At 40.8% G+C, this 26,060-nt stretch overlaps 1 protein-coding gene across 4 annotated transcripts; it reads left to right on the top strand.

Annotated features, from left to right (window-relative positions):
- Positions 1-108: 108 nt before the first annotated feature.
- TACC3 (transforming acidic coiled-coil containing protein 3) lies at positions 109-19,694 on the top strand. 4 transcript variants are annotated; one of them, XM_030270548.4, is made up of 16 exons: positions 109-240; positions 3,758-3,929; positions 4,064-4,209; positions 6,545-7,627; positions 8,748-8,847; positions 9,302-9,494; positions 10,479-10,525; positions 11,366-11,499; positions 12,123-12,234; positions 12,941-13,093; positions 15,335-15,411; positions 15,502-15,545; positions 16,434-16,594; positions 17,904-18,010; positions 18,203-18,323; positions 19,527-19,694. In XM_030270548.4, the coding sequence occupies exons 2-16, from the start codon at positions 3,759-3,761 to the stop codon at positions 19,590-19,592; spliced, it is 2,715 nt and encodes a 904-aa protein (XP_030126408.4). In that variant the 5' UTR covers positions 109-240; position 3,758; the 3' UTR covers positions 19,593-19,694. The 4 variants fall into 4 exon arrangements, with proteins under 4 accessions (XP_030126408.4, XP_072784025.1, XP_072784026.1 ...); XM_072927924.1 differs by having other exon boundaries at positions 135-240; positions 12,123-12,240; XM_072927925.1 differs by lacking the exons at positions 109-240; positions 3,758-3,929; positions 4,064-4,209 and adding an exon at positions 5,403-5,532 and having other exon boundaries at positions 12,123-12,240.
- The last annotated feature ends 6,366 nt before the right edge of the window (positions 19,695-26,060 follow it).

A 26,060-nucleotide genomic window follows, 5' to 3' on the forward strand; every position in this document is an offset into this window, starting at 1 on the left:
CCGCGCGGGGGCGCACTCCGCGGGGCGCAACGGTCACGCGTGGCGCTGTCCCCGCCCCCTCCCGCAGAGCGCTCTCCTGATTGGCGGGCGCACCCCGAACGCCGCTCTCTCATTGGCGGGCCGGGGTTTCCGTTGGGTTTGAAATCGTGAGGCGGCGGCGCAGGGCTGCGGTTGGCGCTGGGGCTGCGTGCGCCGTCTCAGCTGAGCGCCCCTCGGGCTCGTCCCGGGAACCGCCGCCAGGTACGGGGGGTTTGGGGACACCGGTGTGGGGCTGGGGTGTTCAGGTTCCCCTTTGTGGGATTGGGTGCGGCGGGAGGCTCGGTGAGCCCTCTGTGACCGGGGAGGGGAGGTTCTGGCTCTGTAAGGCAGTGTGGGGCCGGGCGGGGCTGTGTCGGGACCCTTTGTGAGATTGGAGGGTCGGGGGCCGCTCTGCGAGCCTGGGGTTGGAGCGGGATTTGGGGACATTTCTCTGACCCTGGAATGCTGGGCCGGGGGAGTTCTGGGCTTGCTCTGTGAGTTTGGGGGAAGGCTTGGTGACCCCTCTGCTCTTGGGGTGGTTTGAATTCGATGGGGGGGGGGCTGACTGGGGTCTCTCGGTGATCTTGGGGTGCTTGGGGAGTTTAGCGACCCCTTTGTGAAATTCACGCTTGGGGTGCTGTGGGACCGGGGGTACCTCCTTGTCTAGGGTTGTCAGGGGCACTTCTGCGAGCCTCAAATTAAGATATTTGGGGGCTATTTCTGTCAATTTAAGGATGAAGAGAAGGCAGGAACTTGGGGGTAATGGCAGGAGCTCAAGGGTGGAGCTCAGGTGCTCTGCCCTGCTGAAGTGGGGCTGAGGATCTTGGGAGTATCTCTGTGTTTTTAGGATGCTGTGGGGTTGATGGGGAGCCTGGAGTGAATCAGGAATAAAGAGGGACTGAGGCGGGGTTGGGTTTGGGTTTTTTGGAGTTTGTTTTTTTGACTGAAAACATCTCTTGGTGCCATGATGGGCAGGGATGAGCCTCCTAAAAAGCTTTCCTTGGCCTTGCTGCTTCTCCCCTGCAGTCAGGAGAAGGTGATTATGAGCGAGTTGATTCTCAGGAGAGTGTTTATTTGTTCTGAAGTGAGATATTTGCACTAAAATAAATATATATATATACATCTGTTAGATATGTGTCAGTTTGTATGGAAGTATTCACAGCACGTACCAATTTGCCTTGCCATCAGCGAGTGCTCTTTATCTCGGCTACTGGAGGAGTTCAGAAGGATAATTAAGCAGAAAAATTCCATCTCTGCCTTGCATGTTCAGTGGCTTTTCAGGCATTTGAGACCACATTGGTATTTTGGATATTCTGTCCTAGTATTTATTAAACAACAGGTTAGGTTGAAGCACTTTACAAATAATGGTTAACTGAGGATTAATTATCTGATGTCATGTCACTGAATTTGTGTAGATTCTTTACTGTAGAATGGCAGGTTCCTGCATGTGCCTGCATAAATATCCTTCTAAAATAAGGAGCATCTTCATTTTTGTGACCTTTGATAGATCCATGGAAAAGTTTGGGCTGAAAGGGACCTTGAATATCATCTAGGTCCACCCTCCCTCACAGGGAGAGGACCTCCCAAGGACATGGACACCTTCCAATAGACCAGGCTGCTCCGAGCCCCATCCAGCTTGGCCTTGAGGCTTGTTTTGCTATAGTGGGAAAACCTGCTGCCTTTCATAATTAAGTGCCTTGGATGCTGACCACGTTCAACAAAGCTATGAATAAAGCCACCCTTTCACTTTATCACAGCTACTAGCAAATGAACTTGTGGAATATTATTTAGATCAAATCTTGACTGCAAATTTGGAAAATAAAATTATTAATTACTTTTAGTATTTTAATCCTAAAAAGAAATTTGATTTTTAGATTTAATAGCTAAAGTAGTATATGTATATGGTGTCAATGTATTTGCTTTAGCAATGGTGTTCAAGTAGCTCAGTGACAAAGCTGAAAAACTCTCCAAACAAACCTCCCCTGCTTATGGAGCTTGTTTTAGAAGGTGTTGACAACTTTGCCGTGTCCTAGGCTTGCTTCTAAAGTAATTCAGTAAAAAAAAACACAGTTTGTAAAGATTTGCTTCATCTGTTGTCTCAATTTTAGTTTGGAATAAAGGAAAGCAGTGAAGTTCACTTCAAGCTCTTCAAGTGGTTAATGTAAAAATACTTAATACAAAAAATAACCTGTACTGAACTTTAATATGATGAGTAAAGAAGGACTGAAGAAATAGCTAATACTGGAGTGCTTTGCATGCCATTGCTTCTGCAGCTATTGTTTGCATTCCATTGCTGATTAAAAGTGCTGCTGTCAGGCTTGCAGACAAAGCAGCTGAGTTCTGTGGAGAGTAGGAAGCAAATTTTCCCATAAGGATTAATGCCTACATTAATGTGGAGAAATGGTTGGAGGCTTACGTACAGAAATACATAGAGGCAGGGAGATGAAAAATATGACTTAAAATTTTCAATCCAAGAGTTCCTGTTACATCTTTATGACCCTGAAAGCAATTGTATGTATAGATTAATCCTGCATATATGATGGAAAAAAGGCTAAGGATTACATGTTTGGTTAAATCAAGCATTTGAGATCAGTTAGAAGGGTTACACATTGCAGAAAGCCAAAGTCTCTTCCACTGGTTATCTTGCACAGGTGACAAAAGATAATACATCAGCTCTTATGAAATAAATTGTTTTGAGAGCAGTTTTTCAATAAATAACTGCACTTCACAGGTGTCATCCTTCATGGACAGGGGTAATGCTTAGATCTTCCTTGCCTTCTATCTCTTTTTTTCAAAAGCAGCTGTGCATCACTGAGTGTTAGTGTTAAACATTTAAGAACAGCAGCGGCTTCAATGGGAATAAAACGCAGGCAGAGTTCAAGTACATACAGCATGGTGGCTTGCCTGGTTTATTTTAAGTGTGCTTTTTCTCTATTTCTAATTTATTCTTATCCTTACTCTTAGTAGCAGACCAGGCCTTAGTTTCAAATCCTTAAACTAGTACAATTAGATCAGTATTTAACAATCTAATAAGGCTTGTGCATGTCCAGTGGAAGAACAATATTTTAGCAATACCTTTCTAATGATGATTTTTCCTATTTGCATACCAGTGATGTCAATGCTGCAGAGGATTCCTAAGTACTATGTACTTTACAAGAGCAGCACATGCTCAGACAGTGTAGGAAAAGGCTAATTTGATCCAGGACTCTGATCCCAAACACACCCTAACTAACCAAATTTGTTTCTGCTGTTTGCTGGTGTACAACGTAGTAATGAGACCATGTGAGTAAACAGATGATTGTCATCTATCTCATCTGCACTTGCAGAAGCAGTTGTGTTGCTTAGCTGGGTGCCCTGCTCCAAGAGACACGGCTGTACGTCACTGGCTGAAGAGGTTGGGAAGGAGGAAACTTTGCAGATGACAGAGCTCCCTTTAAAGGACAGGCAGCTTAATTAGCAAGGCTGGAATGTGAGCTGTGAAAGGCGTATCATCAACAATTAGCTTCTCAAGCCCTTACCAAAAGCAGAGGGACTGTGCACTGCTGCTTTTAGATACTTCAGAGTCTTCTGAGATAGACCTTTCCCTGTGAAGCCTTTCCATGCTCCCAACTTTCCCTTTGAAGCTGTTAGTCTTGGCTAGTCAGTGCCAGGCTGCCAACTTCTGCCATTATCTCAAAGTGCATCTGGCTGACCACACCCTCTCATTCATTCTGCTGTGCTGTGTGTGTTGATGTTCTAGAATGAGTCTGCAGATTTTAAATGCAGAAAATGGAGGAAGCCTTAAGGATGATTTAACAGCGGAAGGCTGTGACTTTTTCTTTGCGCCACCGGAACCTACTGGGAGACCTTCAATTCTTCGCCTGTCCCAGAAAGAAAACTTGCCTCCAAAAAGTGGGGGAAAAGTGATGAAGGTAAACTTCTGGTTTTGCATTATTTTTATTCTTTCTCCTTCTATATCTGCCACTGAATGCGTGTGCTATTTGGTGCTTGAAAAATACCGTGCTCATGTTTTTTCTTTTTCTTTCCCCCCACCCCTTTCTTAAAGGTAACCTTTCAGACTCCTCAAAGAGATCCTCACACTAGAAAAATCCTGAGTCCTGCTATGACAGACAAACTTCAGACTACTTTTGCACTTGACGATTGCCGTGAAGATGTGGCGGATGATGTTTTATTTTCACCCTCTGATGCTGAGTGAGTAGTGGATCCATTGGTGTTACCCATGTGGGACATGCTCAAGTTAACTTTCCCTATTTTAAACCTGTATACTTAAAGTATAATTTTCTATTCTATAACAAGATGTAAACTGTGCAAGAGGAGAACAAAATTAATACTGACCAATGCGTGAACTTTTCCAAAAATAAGTGTCATTACTTTTAAGAAAATTTTATCTTGATTGTAATATTAATTATTGAACTTTATTCCTAGCGCCTCTGTAACTGATTTCATTAACGTAACTTATGGTATGGATAAATAGCTTGAGAAGAGATACTGTAAGAAACAGTTTTGTATTCTTTACTTGGTGTAAGGTTTTCGTGTGAGAATACAACTATTCTGAAGTTAAGCCTTAAAATATCTTATCTTGTGTGTTAAGTACTGTTGTGTCTTGAAGTAAAATTTAAAGAGATAGGTCTTCTGAATGGTTAGCTTGAATTGACACATTGAGTCAGAGTATTAAGACTTTCTTTAATCTAGCAGCACAAAGTGAATATAACATCAGTCACTAGTGTAGATGTGTTTATATGCCTTTATAGTCTAGCAGCCTGAATCTCAAAGTGGCTCATAGTAGCTGCTTGTAGAAGATCATAAAATCTGTAATGTTTCAGTTTGGGGGTGTTGTGACAATATTAAATGCAAATTTCATTACTGCCTTTTAGCCCCCCTTTAAATTAGTATAAACATCCGACACATGTAATTCCACCAGCAAGAAGTCTCATGTCTTAATTTTGCCTTCTGAAGCAAATACACGCTTTTATTTTTTTTTAACTACCCCATGCTTTCATTTGATCCCTGTTTTTATTGTTGGGAGAGGGAGAAAGGGAAAAAGGTGGCAACCCTTAAATGTTCTTTAAGTGTGTATATATGCTTCAACTGCTTATTTCCATGTAAGTCTAGTTCAGAAAGCTATTTCTGAAATAACCACCACAATTAAATAATGGTATTTATGCCCCAAATTCATTGCTTGCACAAATAAACAAAGATGTAGTACTTACAAAGTTGAAGTGAGTTTAAAGGATCAGCACCGAGTTGTTTTAGTTAGGGCATGATTGTATCAATGCATTGCTTGTACTGAACGTGTCCTCTCTAGTTTTAAGGATTTGTTTGTGGCAAATAAGTGAAAGGGTTCTGTGTTGCTGAACGGGGTCACTTTTGACTCCTCAGAAGTGGTTGGCGGTCCAAGCAGGTGTCTCGCTCCTGACTGGCATTTATTAGGTTAAACACGGAACGAGAGTGGGAGGGACCTGAGTAGTCGCAGCCTGGGGCTGAGCTATTGCCGGGAAGAGGTGCTCAAACCGGGTGAGAACAACTTCTTCAGCTCTTATCTCCTGCCGCTGCTTTCGAATTTATCAAAGTGGAGTTTTTAGTGAGTGGCTTTTAATCATGTTCTGTTCTGCAGCAGATAAGGATGGTACATAGAAATAATAACTTTATGGAGGGACAAAACAATGGGAGGAAATCCTCTTTCAGGAAGTAATAGCTTAACTCTCTGTAGTCTGAGGCTAAGCTTTCAGAAGTTGTGTGGAGTTTGGGGAAATAAAGTGGACAGCAATAACTTGTAGAATAATCAGAAATAGCGAGTACACAAACTCTTTAACCTCTGTCTTTCACTAGAAAATCTTAACCTAGAAAATCTTAACCGTTCTCTTATTGGAGAAGTGTTTTCTTGTATGTTGCTCTGCTCTTCAGATCTGCTGTTGTACAAAATTTAGATTGCCTGAAGTCCAAGTTCTGGTTTTGTATGTAGGCCCTCAAAAATCAAATCCCGGTGCATACTTTCAAGGGGGAAGATATTTGCCAGAATGCCCAGACAAAGTAATGACTAGTGTGGGAGAGCCTGAATCATGACTTGGTTTGGTCCCAGACATGAGTCTGTCATGACTCAGATGAATCTGCATGAAGATGGTGCCACAAGTTGTGCTTGTGTTTGAGTTGCTGACTGTCAATAACTCCTCCTAAGCAGTGTGTGTTTCACTGCCTAGTGAAAGGGCAATGTCCAAATGCTGTGGTGATTACAGCAGTCTCCGGGGATGACTGGCATAAGATATCAAGGCTGTGTAGAACGGGTAGCTTAAGAACAGTGGCTAACTTCAAGGGTTGATCTCCCTATGCTTCATGTGTACCAGAGCTCATAAGCCTTGACTGTTTAGGTGGCAACTGAATTCTGGCTGTTATATTTTGCTGTCAGCTTTCTTATTGGAAGAAAAAGAAATCGTATTACTCTGACCATGCAAGGCTACTTGTACAAATCTTTCTAAAGATAATTTCAAACTATTCCTGCAAGGTAACTATGTTTTTTTTTTTAATGCAGCACATGTCAACAAAAGACTGAAGCTGAAACAAACAATATACAAATGCCAGAGAAGGTCAGCGTGGCTCCTTACCCAGATGATGAGATGCCAGTGAAGAGTCGAGGTTCCTACAATCTTGATTTTGATAACTTAAATGATATCAATCCTTTTCAAAGTTCAGTACAGTTGCCTCATTCTCCTGGAAATCTGCAAAAGTCTCCTGTAAAAGTATCCAGCAGCCCTGAGAAAACTATTGAAAAAAGTAATGATTCTCTTCTGCGGGATGATGCAGCTCCTTTTGCTTCAACCACAGCAAGTACAGAGTGTTTAAGTGAAGACAAGGCTCTCATTTCTGAAAAAGAATCTGCACTGAGCGAGCTGGAGTCTAACAAATCCAAGCTGTCCCCTAAGCCAGCAGTTGGTGACTCTGAGCAGGGTGTGAAGTCTGCTTCCACAGATGCAAGCCAAACTGATAATTCAATGGTATTAGCAGAGGCACCTACACCTCCTGTACAGTCACCTGGCAGCTTAGGTCCCAGTAGTTCTGATGTAAGAAACTCTTTTAAAACTGAGGAATCAAAGCTTCAGAATGTTTCAGTAGCAGAACGAGCCTGTGCACAAGAGTCAAAGCCTGATGAAGAGCTGGGTGTCTCCAAAGGGAAGCCTGCAGAAAAGCCTGATGTCACCAAGGCTGGACCAGTAAAACTGGAATTTGACTTTGGTAATACCACTGCTAGAAAACCACCTCCTAAGAAACTAGGTAAAAGACCTGGAATTAAGACACCTTCCAAAAAAATTCCTATTACCAAAACAAAACCAGAGAATACTGAAGTGCAAAATAAAAGTAATGTGGAGGATGAAATCCCTATTCCTAAAGCATCTTATAAGTTTGACTGGGACAAACTTGATGATCCGAACTTTAATCCGTTTGGAGGAGGCTCTAAAATTTCCACCTCACCCAAACGTTCTAAACCCAGCCCTCAGAAAGTTCACCTGCCAGAGGAACAGGAGAGTACCTCTCCAAGAAGGGAACCTCTTCCAGTGGAGCAGGATAACAGACCAAGTACCAGTGAAACTCTTGAGAAGGAAGAACCCAAAAATCTGTAAGTGAATCTGTGGCAGTGAATCCCAAAAATCTGTAGCTGAATGCAGGAGCACCTTGAATTCATGTGAGGAAAGTTAGATAGTATCTCAGACTAGTCCATTCCTACTCCTTAGGGTGCATCCCTCCCAGGTTGGGAGTCTGTTGTAATCTTGTTGCAACAGCAAAGATCTTAACTGGGGAAACGCTTGAGATGCCTAGCTTTAGGCAAAAGGTGTTCTTAAGTCTGGGAGAATGGGAGAGAACAGGCTTAGGTGGAAGGAGCATTGTTGAAGTGGTGCTTTCCCCACTTCTCCAGGATTAAAGTGTGGAGAATCAGGTGACTGCTACTGTCTTTAAATAAAACAGGGAAGTAGGAGCAGTGTTGTACATGGTGCAGCATGGGAAGGGATCAGGCAATTTTGTTCTCTGCTGAACTTTCATGTGCTGTTTCTTCCCTGCATGTTCTTTGTATCTAAATGCTATATCCAATAAAAAGACCTGGCTCTGAAGCTGCATTTTTTTGGCAGCGCAGACTTTTAACTTGCGGATGGAATATGTTGTTACCTTTCCTAGAAAGTCTAGTTATTGATGTTACTGTTGACAGTCAGGTGCTTGCCAGAACTAGACTGGCACAAATTGTTTGTTTGACAGAAATGTTTGCAGTCTTGCTCCCCATGTAAGGTGATCAGTTACTATTTACCAAGGTGAAAAGTTTACTTGTTGCTGACAGCACAAGTGGAGTATTGGACTTCTCTAGTGAAGTTCACATCCATCACAGCATTGCCTTGGAAAGAGGAGCAGGCAGCTTGTAATTCTATTCTTAATTAAACAAAGACCCTATCTTTAACTTGTAAAAAGCAATGAGCCTAACAAATGAAAATAAGAGAGCAGTGTTAAGTGAATAGAAATAAGTGATGCTGCTGTGATTTTCTGCTTCCTGGGAAATACTGCTTCTCATAGAGGGAGATCTTTCTGTCACCCAAGTTTTCACCAGGCAGGACAGTAAATTTACATTCCCATCCTCTGTAAAGCTTCCTGTGCTGTGGCAGTAGTATCTCTGTTCCATTCATGTGGTAATACAGAATTTGAACTGTGTGATGTTAATACTGATTTTTTAAAATTATGTTTGTTTTCTAAAGGGAAATTGTTGGGCAGAGTGTGGTAGAAGACATGCCAAAAGCTCAAGAAGAGAAGCCAGGAGTTCAAGCAGAAGCTGAACTTCCAGCAAAAAGAGAAGTGGTAAGGTATAGGAAAGACAGCCAGTTCTTAGCAAGCTATTCCATGAAACAGAGTTCTCTGACTTAATGACTTAATCTTGTGAAACCTATTTTTGATATTTTATCAAAGAATTAGTGGCTTTATGCATCTTTAGCAGCTCTAGAAGGAATGTCAGCTGTGCAGACCTGTGTTTGGAAGGGAGCACCAGAGACAGCCAAACTGGTGCCTTGGTATTCAGTATCTTTTTTGATCAGCAATGGCATATAAGGACAAACATAAGGGTGTGGACTCTAGAAAAATGGCTCCTGAGCTGTGCTTAGTGTTGGTAGTTTATCTTTTATGCCTGTGAATTCCTGGTTTTTTATATTGTCTGCCCAGTTAGTTTATGACAAACCAATTTGATCATTAAAATTATTTTAATTGCATTTTAAAATAATTATTTTAGCAATTAAAAGGATTTTGTTTTTCTCATCAGGAGAAGCAAATGAGCCCATCTAAAATGCTTCCAGCTAATGTTGCCCCTAGTCAAGATAATTTGGTTTCCACTGACAGTGGAAAAGAGTCAATGTCTGCAGAAGAAATTAAACCTAGTTCCCCTAGAATTGAAGTAACAGCAGATGAGACAGCTAATGATAAACCTGAAGAGCTATTCAGACCATCATCAGAAGGTAAGGGCATTTCTTTTAAACAATTGAAAATGTATTGTTTCAATAATGTGTATAGATACTTTTCTACTTAAGTTTTATTATGGATATTTTTCTCTCATTCTGCCCTTCTGAAAGGACTCCAGAACCCACAATGACTAGCAGTGATGGGAAATGTATCTAAGCCTATTTCTAATTTCCTTTGGTTTAAGCTAAGTTCAAAGAGCTGGCCATTAGAATTCAGTGGCCTGTGAGGATGGAATTTAGGCTGGTACAGAAACGCTCTTTTTAGAATTTCAGTGACAGTTTCTGTGCTGAAAAATTGCTCCCTTAAAATAATTTCTTGTGTAAATTGAGAGCTCATGAGCTATACAGCTGTGTGTTTGAGTCTTGTAGGTTACTGCAGGCCTTAGCACTACTGGTTTCATACTGCAGTGTGAATGATCTTCCTGACAAGCATGCTTGTCTTGAGAGCTTCCTACATGGCTGTGATTTAACCATTTGGAAGGGTTATTCCTGGTATAGGAGCATTGTGTGGAAGGATGAGCAAATGGTTTGGCTGCAGAGCAGTCTGTCACTTACCTTCATACTGGAGTGGAGTCACTGTATGGGGAAATGGTTATCACTTTATCCTTCAAATCTGAGCTGTGTGCTAATTTTAATGGTGAGATTGACAATCTTGCTCTTTCATGGGGCACTGTGTGTAACAATATCTGAATGTGCTTGTCACTTTAGCCATAGAACAACAGAAGTTCTTCAACTGTGTGTTAAATTCTACATATTCTTACAAGTACTTGGGGACAAATGGAAGTTGTAAGTTTGCATAGCTTAGAAATCTTTGCTTTTTTCAGGTCTGGATAGAAAGACAGTATTTTTAATCAGTGAAGAACTAGAAGTCATGATGCTGAGAGCAGGGATTTATTTGCTTTATACATGTGTTTGTTTCTGTCTGTGGTAGGGCAATTTGGCAGTATTGCATTTTCATTGTATTGTTTCCTAATTTTCCAGTTTTTGGAATGGGCATAGACTATCTGGAACAGTTTGGGTCTTCATCAGTAAGTATGACTTTAAATGTTTTGATTGCCTTCCTGGTAATGTGGAGAGGAAAGGAAAGATTAAAGTGTCAAGCCTTAAATGTTTTCATGAATTAACTTCACTTGACTTGTCCACAGACATTGTCATCTATTCCAAAGGAATGTGATGACAAGGCTGGGTAGAGGGTGATGGTGCAAGGAATGTAGTTATAAGAAACTTAACTAAAAATCAAAGATCTCTGGCTGTCAGTGTGCAGAGGTGTTACTTTTCTTTAATAGCAGTAAAACTGAGGTGAATGATGTTTCACTTCTGGCCAAAACTGCTAGAAGAGGATGTTTTAAAAGTGCTGGATCATTGTTTCAAAAACATTTTTAACAAGCCCTTTTGCTTTATGTCCAGTTTCAGAAAATCTGTTTCTTAGTGGGGCTTGTCATGTTTTAATCAGTTCAGTATAGTTATTCTGGACCCAAGCAGGAGAATCTCTCAACAGTGAATGCACTGAATTGAAATTGTTTTAGTCATGCTGTGTTTGTCCTTATGATTTTATAAGAAGAGAAAATGGCATACACTGTTTTTTCAGCTTATAATATTCTTTCCTTCTGTGTCGTCTGGTTTGGAATAGTTCATTAATGTTCCACTTTTGATTCAGTCTGTGAGCAGATTGAGTTCCCTTGATATTACATAAGGACTTAAGCATGTGGGCATGGAGTTCTCTTATGTAATTTTCCTCTTGAGAACAGTGCTCTGGTCACTGAAGAATAGGCTCACCCACTCTTCAGAGGATTATTTGTGTGTGGGTGGGATGTGTGTATTGAGTTCTGAAGCAGATCTTTCAGTTTATGCCTCTTTCTCTCCTTCAGTTCAAAGAATCAGCCTTGAGAAAACAGTCACTGTATTTGAAGTTTGACCCTCTGTTGAGAGACAGTCCAAGAAAACCAGTTTATGGTACTATTGAATCAAGAGAGAGTGTCATGACAGCTCCATCTCAGCCTGGGTAGGTATTGACTTTGTACATAAAATCAGAGTTGTTTAGATTGGAAAAGGCTTTTCAGATTGTCAAGTCCAACAGTTAACCCAGCACTGGGGAGTCCTCCACTAAACCCTCTCCCCAAGTGCACCATCCACATATCTTTTAAATAACTGTAGGCCTGGTGACTTGCCTGTTCCAATGCCTGACCACCCTTTCAGTGAAGATGTTTCCCCTTACATCTAATCTAAACCTCCCCGGTGCAATTTGAGGCCGTCTCATCCAGACTTGTTCCTTGGGAGACCAACCCCCATGTCACTACAAACTCCCCTCAGGTGGTTGTAGAGAGTGAGAAGGTCCCCCTGAGCCTCCTTTTTTCCAGGCTGAGCCCCCTCAGTTGCCCTCATCAGACTTGTGCTCCAGACTCTTCCCCAGCTCTGTGCCCTTCTCTGGGCATGTTCCAGCACCTCAGTGTCCTTATAGTGAGATGCCTGAAACTGAACACAGGATTCAAGGTGTTGATTCACCAGTGCTGGGTACAGGGGGACAGTCACTGTCCTGGCCCTGCTGGACAGATTGTTGCTGGTACAAGAGCTTTGCAAAGAAAGACAGCTCTTGAATTTAATGGTGTTATGTTTGTTAATTTTTAGTCCTGTTGCTGATTTAAGTAATGTGCCTGAGGAAGCTGGAAAGCCTCTGGTGACTCTTGAGAGTGAAGAAAAACCAAAAGGACTAGATCTGCTGGGGACACATGCAACTTCTGTAAGGGTATCTGGAATGCTATCAGGTTTCAATGTTGATAGTTTAGGAAGGGGATAGCCTAGGTTCTGGATTTAAGACTTAGGTAGGTATTTTAGGGATTGAAGAATCTGATAAATGTTTATTTAAATGGTTGATTTAAACCAGTTTAAATACTCATTTATATTGAAGCTGAACTTTGTGATGAACATTTTCTTAAGTATTAAAATTATTTTTTGTGGAAACTGATGCTAGTGCAACTGGTCTAAGGGAATCTGGGTGGTTTTTAAGAACGCTCTAGTCAAGCAATCTTTTTTTTAATGCAAGTCAAGCTACAAAAGGGAAGCTTTGTATTGTAATTGCATTGGTAGGATGGAAAACACTTAGGTTAAACTGGGTGCTCTTGCAGCTATGGTTTATAGTTTGAACAGATCTACCTGCAGCAGCTCATCCTGAAATGGTCTCTTTCACTTGTGCGAAGCAGCATAGTTTCATCTGCTTTGTTTTTGGTAGCTGTAATTGGTGGATAGCAGTTTTTGTTCTACCTTGTAGGTATTTTTTAGAGCTATGTGGTCAACTTCAAGGTAAGAAAGTTTTAGGCTAACAAAGTTGTAAAAGTATCTGGTATGTTTAAGTGAGATACATTGACTTCAAGTAACATGCATGCACCTAATCAGTGGTATGACAGTAGTAATCTGTTGAAACTTTTGCATTTTTCTTTTCTTTACAGGATGCTGGTCCCCTAATTCCAGACTCCCTGAGTAGTAATGTTCCCCCAGTCCCTTTTGCTACTTCTACAAACACTGCAGTGGATGCTATTATAGATGTGCTAAAATATAGCCAAAAAGACATGGATGCAGCTGTTGAACTGGTGAAGAAAGAGGTATGGTGGCCCTTCCAAAGCAGAACTTGGCATAGCCTTGGAAGGTCCTTTTGTTTGGATTATCTGGGATAAGTCTCTACTTTGCAGTTTTTCTCATCATACTTGACATAAATATCTCATTATGAAAAGCTCGCTGTGGACTTGATGGGTTCTGTAGGTACAGAACTTTTTGGAGCTAACACTTTAGGAAATAGGACAAACTTTATTATTAGTCAAGTTCTGCCTTACATCTGGTCACTATTAAAAGGCACATATTATCAGACGGGATAGTTAGGCTTAATATCAGTGATCTGGATACTTCTTATTCAACAAGCAGGAACACATTTTCATGCCAGTGGAAGAGAGTGACTTATGTAACTTCCCTAAAACAAGATAAAACTGTAGTGCCAGTTCAGTGCTATGATAATTTCTTTTCTTGTGGGACCTGAATGTACAAGAGCATGTCCAGCTAATAAAGTGAAGAAGAGATCTGGAGCTCACTCCAGAGGGTAAGGACATTAGTGAAGGAGGGAAGTAGTAGTTGGTAAGATGTTAAGCCTGTTCTGTAATGGCAGAAATTGCCTTTAAAAGCCCATCTTCTGACTGATGCAAGAAGGCTTGGATATCCACTTACTTCAACAATTGGAGTACTTGATTCATTATGACTTCTGATTTATGTAAGAGGAGAATTTAAGCGTAAGTGTCCTTAAAGCTAATTGTATCACTTCAGAAAAAAATGGTGCTTTCAAAATTCCTGATTGCTGTACTGCGGGCAGTGGCATTAGAGACACCAGACAAAGATGATTATTTGCTGCTTAAGTTCTTTTGTTTTAGAGTACAGAGATAGGGGCTTTTCTAGGAATAACTTTTACTTTCTGTCATTTAGGAGGTGACTTTCACTCAGCATATTGTCTAGTACAGGAAAAATAAATGTGGCTTTGATAGGGGACAGCTTTTAATGCATTGATCTAAAATAAAGAACGTATATAATGGCAGGGGGTAAAGCTTGTGATATCTTTAAAGTGCTCCTCTTTCATGTTGGAAAGAACTACTTTAAACCTGCAAACACTGTTGTATGTGTGACTGGATGACTCCAGCTGTGTCACTTAAAAGTCCTGGAATTACAATATCAACCTGAAACTTAATGGTTTTTTGTTTTCTTTTTCATCTGTGAAACAGCTCAGGAGTAGGAGGAAAGTGAAAATTTGTTTTCTATCTGAGAAAATACAGCACTTAGGAAAACTTGCTTTTTTGGAGTGCACTGAGCCCTTTTTGAGCTTGCAAGTGCAACTTGTTTCCATCTTCACATACTTTTGCAACATTTTTTTTCTAGCTTAGCTATCACTACTTCTCTTAATAGTTTGTACATTCTATTTTTGGAGTATCCTGCTTCCTGTCACCTGAAATATTGCAGTATATTTAAAATTGCTCTAAAATAAATACTGAAAAATCTGTACTACAGTTTACTATGTAGTTTTGTGACTATTAGTAATCATGTGCTTTCACTTTCTCTTTTTTAAATTGCAGATTGTTTTATGTATTTTGAGTCTGTTGTCTCTGAAGGCCTCCCACAGTGCAGTCAGCTCTGTGGTTACAGCTCTTAAATTGTTATGGAGCTTGCACAAAGTGTTTAGCAAAGACTATTTGTGCGGCTTAATTCTGTTACTGTGAGCTCTGCTTTAGTTTAGCTGATGTGAAATAGGTATCATTATTCTCAAAATAATTGAGGCATCTTTAATCCTCCCACTTCCACATTCCCTAATTTAGTATTGAGTGTAAGTTACTACAAACAGCAATCTGATCTTGAACAGGTTTCTGGTATTTGTTCTCTCATGTGTTAATATTAGCAGGTTAGTGAAGTGCTTTTTTTTTTTTTTTTTTGTCTGCCCTGTAAATAAGAGGGAAATGTGTGCCACTTGAGAGTATGTTCCTTGGCCCATTGTGTTCTCTCAGAAGTTACAATCTACACAGACACTGAGTAAGAGTAGCCAAGAGGTTGGTTGGCTGAGTTGACTCTGATCTTGCCACTTGAAGAGATACTTACAAAGTGCTGGGAATCATATATGCAAAATCTATGTATTAATCTAAATTTTGAGTCAAGTTGTAATAAAACAATTCTGATTCTGTTAAGCAACTGGAACTTATTTCTCACTCCGTATTAAGTTAAAAGTATACCCAAGTTACCCTTCAGACTGTTTTTAGTATCAAATCTTTTATCTCTTTTTGTGCAACAAGTAAAGGCTTACCTTTTCACCCTCAAAGGTTCAAGAGAAAGAGCTGGAGATTGAGGAATGGAATAAGAAGTATAATAAGCTTCATATGGAATACAAAGAAATGGGGTATGAATCTGTCCTGACTTTTATATCTACTTAGTTATTCCAGATGCTTTTTCTAACTTATGTTCAACTTTTCTTTTTTGTTGTTTTTAGAAAAATAGTTGCTGAATTTGAACAGACAATAACACAAATTATGGGTAAGTTCCATATTTACACTTTGAGTGCCTTGGGGGGCTGGAGCATGCTTAAGCCCAGAGCTACTAAATGAGGGTAGTACTCTTTCACCTCTGACATTAATATTTCAAGTACTTCCAGGATAAGTGTAAGGTTTAAATCAAGATAGGCTAACAATTTTATGCATGTCCATACAGACATATCACTTGATAGGTAATGACTTTTTGAATCAGGCACAAACACAACTTTATTCTTCACTGGAGCTGTTGGTTTATTAAAACTGGCAGATCCAGTTATCAGCACTTTGTGTTTAATTGTTTACTCTCTGACATCATTTAAGTAGCAAGGTATCACTAGAAGTTCTTGCTGGAGAGATCTTGCCTTTTGCTTTAGTCAAGTTTGTGGCTTCAAAACTAGGAAAGACATCTGCCAGCTCTTCTGTGCTCCTCTGAGGCCATGGGAAACATAGCTTGGGTGTGCTAACCCAAACCTCTTCTGAAAGTCTGCTGGGCTAGTCTGACTTGTTGTCCCAGTCTCCTCCAGATCTTCCAGCTGTTGTGTATGTTTAATGAAAAATATTTTTGGATTCTTTGCTTCTATCACAACATTTGAGGCTCCTGTTACAGTAAACTTGAGCGGAGTATTTTGACTACAGTGCAGGAGAAAATTGCTTTAGGCAAGTGCATTGTCTGTCATGGTGTTAATTGCCTTAAGTTTGGTGTGAGGTAACATGTAGCAAAGATACAAAGACTTCTTAAAAAGCACAGGCATGGAGTCTTTACAGGTGGGAGGCTATATTATGAAACCTTTGTAAGGGGAAGAATTGAAGGTGTGGGGGTTATCTGTCTGTACTATGGAACTGGTTCTATGCTAAAGCAATAACTGTCATGGGTTAACTCCACTTTCTCTAGAGGATGCTCAGAAGCAGAAGGAAGCCTCAAGGAAAGAAATACAGAAGCTGACAGAAGAGAAGCAGCAAGCTGTTTCAGATCTGAACTCTATGGAGAAGTCCTTCTCTGAGCTCTTCAAACGACTTGAAAAACAGAAAGACGCCTTAGAGGGTTACCACAAAGTAAGATGATTTAATGCAAATAATACCCTTCCAAAATAAATGAGGTTTAGTGAAGAGGAGATGTGAGATTTCTAGAGCAGCCATTAATTAGGTAGTATAGGGACTACCTGTAAACCCAGGTGCCAAGTTGTTTAAAGATTAAAAAACCTACTAATTTGTTGTACTTAGTGACTGACCCTAAAGTAAGATAATGACGTCTTAGGAGGCAAAGTTTCTTCAAGAAGTGAGCTGTTTCTTGCTGCAGCACATCTTTTTTGCTAATCATAGAGATACTCCCATGTGGCAACTGCTGCATAAGAGCAGCTTGTTTCTCCTACATCACATTGAATGAATGCTGAAGAGGATGTGCAATTACAAGTCAGACTAATAGGTAATTAGGTGCTCCCTACTAAGATGCTTGTGGGATTTTTCTAAAGCTTAAGCCTTTGTTCTGCAGCTTCTTCAGAGGCTGGAGGAAGGAAGCTAATGAGTATAAGTTATGGTTTCTTACTCCATGAAATGCAGAAAAATTGATTCAGTTGGTGCTTGAAGAAGTGCCTTCAGATATTTTTTCATTTGGTTATCTTTTAATGTCCCTGTTTACTAAAGCTAAGAAACTAGCCCCTTAGAAGTTTCATGCTAGTCTAGGTTTTAGAAACAGGCATAGTGTCTGTTACAAACTTGAGTTTCTTCTTTGCTAACCTGTCAGGCTTCCTTCCTCTTGTATCCCTTCCATCTCCACCCTAAATTTAGAAGCTCTTTCCTTAGCTTAGAGATAAACATCACTTGGAAGAACTAAATTCAAGACCTGCAATTAGTAGAGTCTTAGCAATTGTTTCAACAGTTCCAACTTCCTACAATGGCTAATAAAATATGTTCATAGTGTGACTACCAAGGTAATTTTCTTGCTGTTAGTGTTGGATTTGTTTACATCAGGGTCCAAAGCCTGAACCTTTCTGTGGTTTCTTTGGAGAAGTTGGATTTCTAGCTATCCTTGTGACAATTGCAACTTAATACAAAGCTGCTTTAAAAATAAATTGGAGCAAAACAAAACCAATTAGTGACTGTCGTTTTAGTGACCTTCTTTACTGGAGTTTGCTACTAAATAATGTACTGGGGAGAAATACGGTGAATAAAATGTTTGCAAAGTTAAGATGGTTGAAAGGAAGCAGTTTAGTCCATATAGGCCTGTGGGATTTCATAGTTGTTCCCCTCCAGTGAGCAAATACTGCCCCTCAGGTGTAGTCAAATAACCCATTTGTCAGGTGGGGAGACTCCTCCATCTACTAGCTTAAACAGCTAACTGAACTTCTTTGGGTTTTTGGGACAGAATGAAGAAGTTCTGAAGAAATGTGCAGAAGATTACTTGGCTAGAATTAAAAAAGAGGAGCAGAGATACCAGGCACTCAAAGCACATGCTGAGGAAAAGCTGCAGCAGTAAGTACCATGTGAAGAAGCCAGGAGTGGTATACATAGTTTTCACAGTGGCTGTGCTTCAATAGTGCCAAAACTTGGCTTAAACATATTAATTTAGCAATTAATCTGAAGTACAAGTGTCTAGTGTGAATCTGTGAGAGTTCTGCTGTGCTGTCTGAAGGGGATGTAAACACCACCTTGCACCTCTTTCAGAGCCAATGAGGAAATTGCTCAGGTTCGCAGCAAAGCGAAATCAGAGATTGCAGCGCTTCAAGCCACTCTGCGCAAAGAGCAGATGAGGATCCAGTCTTTAGAGAGGAGCCTTGAACAAAAGGTCAGTCACAATGCCGTGGGTGAGTCTCTTCAAGCTATTGCCTTAGACTAAGTTAAGAACTCCCTTGTATCAGGGCTAGGAGGTTTTGATGGATGCTGTACTTGCAGGCTTTGGGAAATTGGCGTTGACACCTAAGATACAACTGTCATATCGGGACTTGTCTGTATACTTAGATTTTTTTTGGAGCACAAGGTTTGCTTCCAAACCAGTCTGGGCTCCTGTGTCAAGAGGTTACAGGAACTTCTGCAGGAGGTGGTGGTTAACAGTTACACATGACGCAGAGCAGGATCTGGGAGTAAATTTGAATAACTGTCTGGCTCAGCTTGTTCATGAGCATGACTTGTACGCTGTTAGCACATATTTGAGTGTATGCGACTCAAGTTTTTGATATTGTTCAGGCCATTAGTCCTTGTACCCTATAGTGTTTCATAGATAAAGTCTTAGAATGTTTTGTAAAGGCATATCCTTTGTTGAAACCCTTCAAAGGAATAAGCTTTTTGAAAGACTAAAAGTCACTGCTGGAAGTGCATGCTGTTAGTTTTTACTGCATCATTGTTGCTGCCAGTATTGAAGACTCAAAAATTGATAATGCTGACAGATTCCTATTATGGAAAAAACCCATATTTGTGAGTCTTAAGGTTTATGGCTGAAGTTTGCACAGCAGAGGAAACAGTAGGCCTGTAACTGGAGAGATGAGACAAACCATTTAACACAGAACTAGGTTTGGTCTTGTCATAAATACAGTAACACTATAAATTCTTATAAAAATGGTTTAAGTGTTCCATAAGAAATTCTGCAAACTGGAAGTTGTCACATGTCAGTAAAAGTATCAAGGCATCATTTTACAGAGTTTTTCTTGTGAAGATTAAAATCCAAATTGTCCATGTCCTGAATTTTGGCATACCTAACAAAGACTGAGCCCCAAAAGTCTTATTTCCCTGGATCAGTTGATCTCTGTGTATTATGGGAATGTTTGTGGAAGAAGCAGGAATAGTGTAGTGGATTCTGGCTCATTTCCTGAGGCTCCTAAGGATGCCATGTGACCTTAGGCCTAGTCCTTTACATTAAATTTGCATGAGCCACCATCATGTAATTGGACTTTCTATTGCATATACTGGCAAACAGGACTAGGCAACCAGCTCACTACAAGGTTGTAACATAGTTTGGACATACATGAAACTCATGTTTTTCTTTCTTCCACAGACTAAAGAAAATGATGAATTAACAAAAATCTGTGATGACTTGATCTTGAAGATGGAAAAAAATTGATCCCTTAACTGTCTTGTAAATATGTTCATCTTGTCTGACTTGCTGTCTTGTGTGTTCACTCTTTTTATGTATGTGGGGAAAAAATAAAATTCTTGATTCACACTTTCTTCCATATTATTGGCTGTATCTTTTGTAGGAAACATCTATTAACTTAAGTTCAATTGCGGCTTCCAGTAAGTAACAATATCTTTCATAGCATTTTCACACATTGCTCAAAGGAAAAACTTTTAATCAGTGTACCTTCAGTCTGTTCCCTGTGTAAGAACTTGAGAGGGCTGTACTCTTGACCTGGCTTTGCTGGGAAGGGTTGCCATGGGCATTTTCTCTATTTTACACTTGTTGCTCTCTCACTTAAATCAAGGCATTCCAGAGTTACAAGACTGAAGTAAAACTGAACCTGCACAAATGCTATAAAGTATTTAGTAATGTAAAAAGATTTGTAACTTAGCTTTGGCTTTGGTTTGTGGGTTTGGGTTTTATTAAGAGGCGCTGGAGTGATTTTGGTTTTGCAGATAAGCTAAGCAGAGGGTTTATTGGCAGGGCCGATTGCTGCTCTCCTTTGAGGTTTTCTGTGTCATTAGTCTGTCTGGCACTATTGATTACACAATCTTCAATCTCCCTGGCCCTGCCTGTAGTGGAGAGCCTGGAGAACTGTGGGGCTGCAGGTCACAGGCCATGATGAAGTCAACTCTAGGCAATAGCAGATGTCTTGGGTAAGCTGTTATTACCTGACAGATAGCAGCAGGATTGTCTCAGTGCAAGCTACAGCTTCTGGCTTCTTAAGATTACCTGGGGGTTATTCCCTCACTTCCCTGACTTGTAGGTGCATCTTCTTCAGAAGGGCTGTTGCTGCTGAGTGTGCTGGGCTGTGCTTGGAGCCCTTCCCTTAAATCAGGGTGGTCTGCCTGGGCAGGTGGAAAATGAGCAGCAGTGCCTTCAAGTCCAGAGTCAACTCTGTGAGGCAGTTACTGCTCAGTGTAGGCAGCAGGAGCACCTTAGAGATCAAAGCTAGTTAATCAGCATGCTTCAGGTTTGTGATCTGTGGGGCTTTGTGATTTCTGCATTAATGTGAGAGGGTGAGCAATGATATTAAATGCCTGGCTCTTGTAGAAGCTGTGCTGTATTTTTTAACCTGCAGCTTAGGAAAGATGGAAGAGAAAGAAATACCTATAGAAGAGTACACAAAAGAGGCAGAGTATCCCCTGCCTCAGCTTCAGGTTGTAGGACTCACTTGGGATGTTCCTTTGTAAATAGACTACCATACTGATGAGAAATACTGTACTTGGTCTAATTTGGGAAATGCCTTAGTTATAGACACAGATTTGCAATAAAATGGTTTGAAAGGGACATAAAGATCATCTCATTCCAATCCCCAGTCGTGGGCAGGGACACGCACCATGAGACCAGGTTGCCCATCCAGCCTCACCTTGAACACCTCCAGGGATGGGTTATCCACAAATTCTCTGGGCAGCACAAGGCTGGCACTGGAGCTGCTGCTACTATTAGGCTACAATTAGCAAGGGTTCAGCATTCAGTCCCAGAGGCCAGACCTGTGCTTTGCTCCCTGGTGCTGGATCACTGCTGTGGTGTGATGAGCCAGACTGCTCTGGGGGATTGATTGCTTGGCTGAAGCTGCTGTTCTACAATAGATCAATGTGTGTTGCAGGTTCACTTTGTACATTGTGCATAAAAAGAGGGCAGCAAAGGACAGAGCATTTCAGAGATAAATGGATATTTATTAGGGGTAAGCCTGCAATCCTAAATTTTTCCACAAGATGTAGCTGCTGCTCTTTGAAATAAGGGCTTTATGGGATGGTGCTTCAGCACGTTGCAGAACTGGAGGTTGTCCCTCTTCTTGAGTTGTGCTTAAAGCTGGAAAGACAATTGGTTTTTTTGGATTTCTGTTAGAATGGCTAAAGAGCCACACAGGGATGTAGGATAGATAGTAAACTGTAAATAGTGACAATGCTCTCTGAAGTTTTTTTACTACAGGTGCCAAAGCTTTACACCACCTGTGTGCACCTTTAGGAAACTGCTGCATCAGGGAGCACTGGGCTCTTCCTGTATTCATTCAGGGTAAAATGACTTTCTACTCTTCCCCCTGGGTTTCTATTATTTATGCAGCATATCTCTGCTCCAGTTTACTGGGTGAAGAGAGGGGAGACTTAAAATGTATTTTGTTGTTTCTTGCATATAGCAGCTGTACAGACACCACCACCCCCAGTGTGTTGGTGGAGGTGAGTATAGAAGGCCAGCAGAGACAAGGATGTACAGGTGTAAGGGTTGTTTTGCTACATGAAAACTATTGTCTGATATCAAAAGTTTTATTAAGAATTACACCTTGTCTGACTAGTTAGTGCCTGTTGATATTAAATACTGGAAATTGCCACATTCCTACTGTAATCTGTGATCCCTGCCTGGGAAATCTGCCGGGGGCTCTCTTTTCTGTTTGTGTCAGTGCCCACAAGAATACTGACAGTACATGAAAGCAGTGCTTTAATGGAGATGGCTATAAAATGCCAGGGCACTGAGCAGGATGAGTGAGCAGCTTTTGTATGTATGAGCCCCTGAGGCTTAACTTCAATGCATTGCCTTGGATAACTATTTTCCTTGCCAAAGGCTGGGGGCCAGGCAAGGCCTCTGCATTTTAAACTGCTCAGAGAGAATGGTTGATTTTTCTCTGCAGGTGCAATGTGTACCTCCAACTTAACACACACACCATCTGTAAGAATTTGGTATTCTGTAATTCCTATGTGAAAACATTTAAGTGTTGCCTTCCTTATTTAAAGAATTGTTCTTGTTACTATCCTAATGCTGGATAGTCCCCTCAGAACTCATATTTATGGTGTACAATGGAGGTGCCTAATACATATTAGTCAATTTGTGTGAACTGTTGTGTGGAAAATACACACAGGTTTCAGTAGGATTAGTTAGTGTTTGCTTATTAAGATAAAAATTAAGCTGTCTTGGTTTTTTTTGCATTATTGCCATGTTTTTTGCATTATTGCTACTGATGAACTCCCTACTCTGCAAGCAGGTTATAGGACAGAAAAGTTATGCTACTTGGTGTCTCTGCCTGCTTAGTTTTATTTATTACTTGTATGAGAAATTGTTAGGTGCTGTACAAACAGAGGGTGACAGTTCCTGCTCCAGACAGCCTGTTTGCAGCTGAAGTACTTGGGAGGATGTCTTTTATCTCAGAGCTGCATAAGGTGGAGCAAAGGTGCTGAACCTTCTTCCCAGCCATTTCCATTCCTGTTCCACCAAAACCAATTTTCAGCAGAACATTCATCATGGTCCAAGCACAGACTTTAGTCTCTTGCATAATTAAAGACTTCTGTTCAGAAATTGTGGCTTAAATATCTTTGGAGTCAGGGAATCTCTCCAGATTGATTCTAGAGTCAGTGGGTTATATGTTGACCAATTTTCTAGTCCTGTTGTGCAGCTTTGACAGCACAGAGGATGTAAAGAAATGCCACAGCTTGACAGGAGGGAATTTCAGGAGTCACCTTGGTGTGAAATTGAAACTGGGCAAGGGCTAAATCAAACTCAGACTTCAGCTGGACTTCTAAACATGCAGCTCTACTTCTCAGGTTGCAAGTTACACCTCCAAATCAAGTATTTTTCTCCTCCCTGTTGTAAAAATCAAAACAAGCAAGTCAGAGAAATAATGAACAGTCTCCTTTTTTTCACTCAGTTTGGAGGATGAATTAATTACCTGAACAAAACCCAACAGAATATCTTAAAGCAGAAAAGGGGAATTAGTACTAGTTTTCCATTAGAATAAAAACGCTAAAAGCATTTAATTTCAGCATGCTATCTTTGGCTGTATGAGGAGCTCTCCATCTCTTTAAAAGTCATTAGATCATGACATGACTAATCTTTTTATGGTTTTGAGAGATCTGTATGGTTTGACTTTGACAAATGGATCAGTCACAGCATCTACTTTCTTATAGATTTCTTTTCCTCTCCAGCACATCTAATACAGACAAACTAAATCCTCTGTATTGGTCACGGGGGAAGGAAGTTCCTTGTGAATTTTATCCTATTTTTGATCATGGTGCATGTAAAATTAACAGCAATTTACATTAGCTATTTGCTTTTCAGCTCCTGCTACCAGATTTTGCTGGTGCTGTCTTGCTTGGTGATGTCCTGATTTTTTTTCTTTTTTTTTCTCCTTGTTGTGAGAGGGTTTTACAATGAAGTTCTGCTGTCCTCAAGAGGTTTGTGGTGTAACTTTATTCATCTCCACGGAGCCTCTCCTGGCTCGGGGTGTGTAAGGAGACAGTCCCTTGGAAGTGCCCCTGTCAGACCACTGCTGGAGCAGGGGGCCAGCGTGCCTGGCTGTGTGTGTGATGGTCTCAGTGGCCCAGCTGTGGCTGTTCAGTGGGGCTGACACAGGCTGTGGCACCAGTGTGCTCACTGGTGTTTGGCTTGAGGAAAGAGCCATTGGGGACACAAATGTGGTGAATCTTCCTCTCTCCTCTTTAAATCCACTCGGACTTGCAGTATAAGACTATGTGGGGAAGATCAAACCCTTCTAGGACTAACTTCTGTATCATCTCAGCCCCAAACTTGATGACTTTTGTACAGTGCCGGGGTTGACTTCAGATTCTTCTTGAGGAAATGGTGCAGGATGGCACTGAATTAGCTAATGAGTAATTTAAGGTTTTTTTTTTTAGTTCTGTTTTTCAAGCTTGCTAAGCAACATGGCATCCTGAAGCCCAGTTAACTGCTTTACTTTTTTCTTTTTAATTTCTAATACCTTCTCTACAGTGTCTTATAATTTCTTTCCCTAAATCAAGAGCCTATATCACCCCGTCCCACCACAAGTAAATGTGTGTGTCAAATTCAATGAACCCATTTCCTTTTGAATAAGTTCTTCAAAGCAGTTATCCATTATTTCCTCTGGAGAATGCACCAGCTAAAAAGAGAACAAAGCTGACTGAAAGCTTTGGGGATCAAGCAGCCCATAGTGGTCAGTATGAACAGGCTGGGCTTCCTGGAGCTCAGGAAGGTGCCAGTCAAGGTGGAGAGTAAATTCAAATGTTTCCCATGAATTTCACGTCTGGGATTTGTCTCCAATTTAATAGACAGGTGCCATTAATGAAACAAACCAACAGCGGATGGTAAATCCAGGAATTGAACATTTTTGGGGAAGTTAGTTATGCAACATTTCAATATGCAGGAAGTTCCATTGGTTGTCTGTCTCTTGGCATTTTAAACACCATTCCCTGCTTTTTTTCCATTGGCAAAGCCAACTGGCCTGTGCTTGGGAGGCAAGTGACAAGAGCTACCCTGGCTTACACGGAGGAGTTTTGTGAGAGCCTGTGCCTGACAGCTGATAATTTTATTTATGATCATAGCACCACACTTCACTGTTCTGTTTGAAGGCATTGCTGGTGTTACATGGAGAACTATGTTTGGGTTGGAAGAGAGGTAAATGTTGGTCTAAAAACACATCCAGCCTGGCTCCTAAACTGAGGAGACTCAGATGCAATGAGTGCTTTGTTTTCCCAATCACGGCATCATCTGCTGCCACTCTGATCTTTTTTCATGGTATTCACCCAGGCCCCCAGAGTTTACATGCAGAAAGTCACCAAATATAATCCATAATATCAGTAAATAATGTTGTTTATTGGATGTTGCAGTGAAGATGGGGTTTAGTTCATTTCAGGGTGTAATGACCTAGGTGATAGGAGGGGAATTTGAGCAGAGGGATCTGAGGGTTGAGTAGTAACATACTTTTGGAGAAACCACTTCTAGTACTCTGCATCTCTCTTTTCCATGGAGGTGTTTGGGGATTAACAGTGTCTGCTGCTTTTACACCACACACTTGAGGTTTTCAGTTCCAAAAGCTGAGTGTGTTGCTAATATTTTCCATCTGAGGGGCAGCCTGGAGCTAGTACTTCACATTTTAGCTGCCCAGATCTCATGATAGGAAAGCTGTTGTTCCAATAGATGAACTAATTAACAATGAAGCATCACATCTGGTTGAAAACTCTCTGCTGTAGTTTCTATGGAGATTTCTGTAAATAAATAAAATCCTTTCCAAAAGACTGTTTTGATTAGCAGTTGGTTTCCAAACAATAGGACTCATATCTGGGTCCCAAATCTGAAGTCTCCAGACCAGATCGAGTATCACTGGAATCTCTGACAGCAGGGCTGGTAGATTTGCTGTGGATTTAACTCTTTAATGTAGGTGATGCCCCTTCCAAAAAGAAACCTGAGCTAAATTTTCTGGGTGCTTTTTGCATTACCTGTGACAAGCTGTGTAATAGCTGTGTCTGTTTTTAGAGCATGTGGTAAAACATAATGATCTTATAATGAGCAAAATGTGATGTTACAAAATTAAATGGAAGCAGCTCCATATTTTCTGTAAAATGAGTGCTTTTAAGGAGTTTCTAAGGTGTGGCTGCTGTTAGGACCCCGAGAAAGGCAGAAGCACCTCATGAGCATCCCTTTGCA

Source organism: Taeniopygia guttata, chromosome 4 (assembly GCF_048771995.1).
Source record: "Taeniopygia guttata chromosome 4, bTaeGut7.mat, whole genome shotgun sequence".
Lineage (NCBI taxonomy): Eukaryota > Metazoa > Chordata > Aves > Passeriformes > Estrildidae > Taeniopygia > Taeniopygia guttata.

Bases quoted from the DNA above. Each gene is read 5' to 3' on its own strand.
- TACC3 (XM_072927924.1), top strand. From the start codon at position 3,759: ATGAGTCTGCAGATTTTAAATGCAGAAAATGGAGGAAGCCTTAAGGAT. The intron at 12,241-12,940 runs GTATCTGGAATG...TTTTCTTTACAG, and splicing joins CACATGCAACTTCTGTAAGG to GATGCTGGTCCCCTAATTCC. The intron at 15,412-15,501 runs GTATGAATCTGT...TGTTGTTTTTAG, and splicing joins ATGGAATACAAAGAAATGGG to AAAAATAGTTGCTGAATTTG.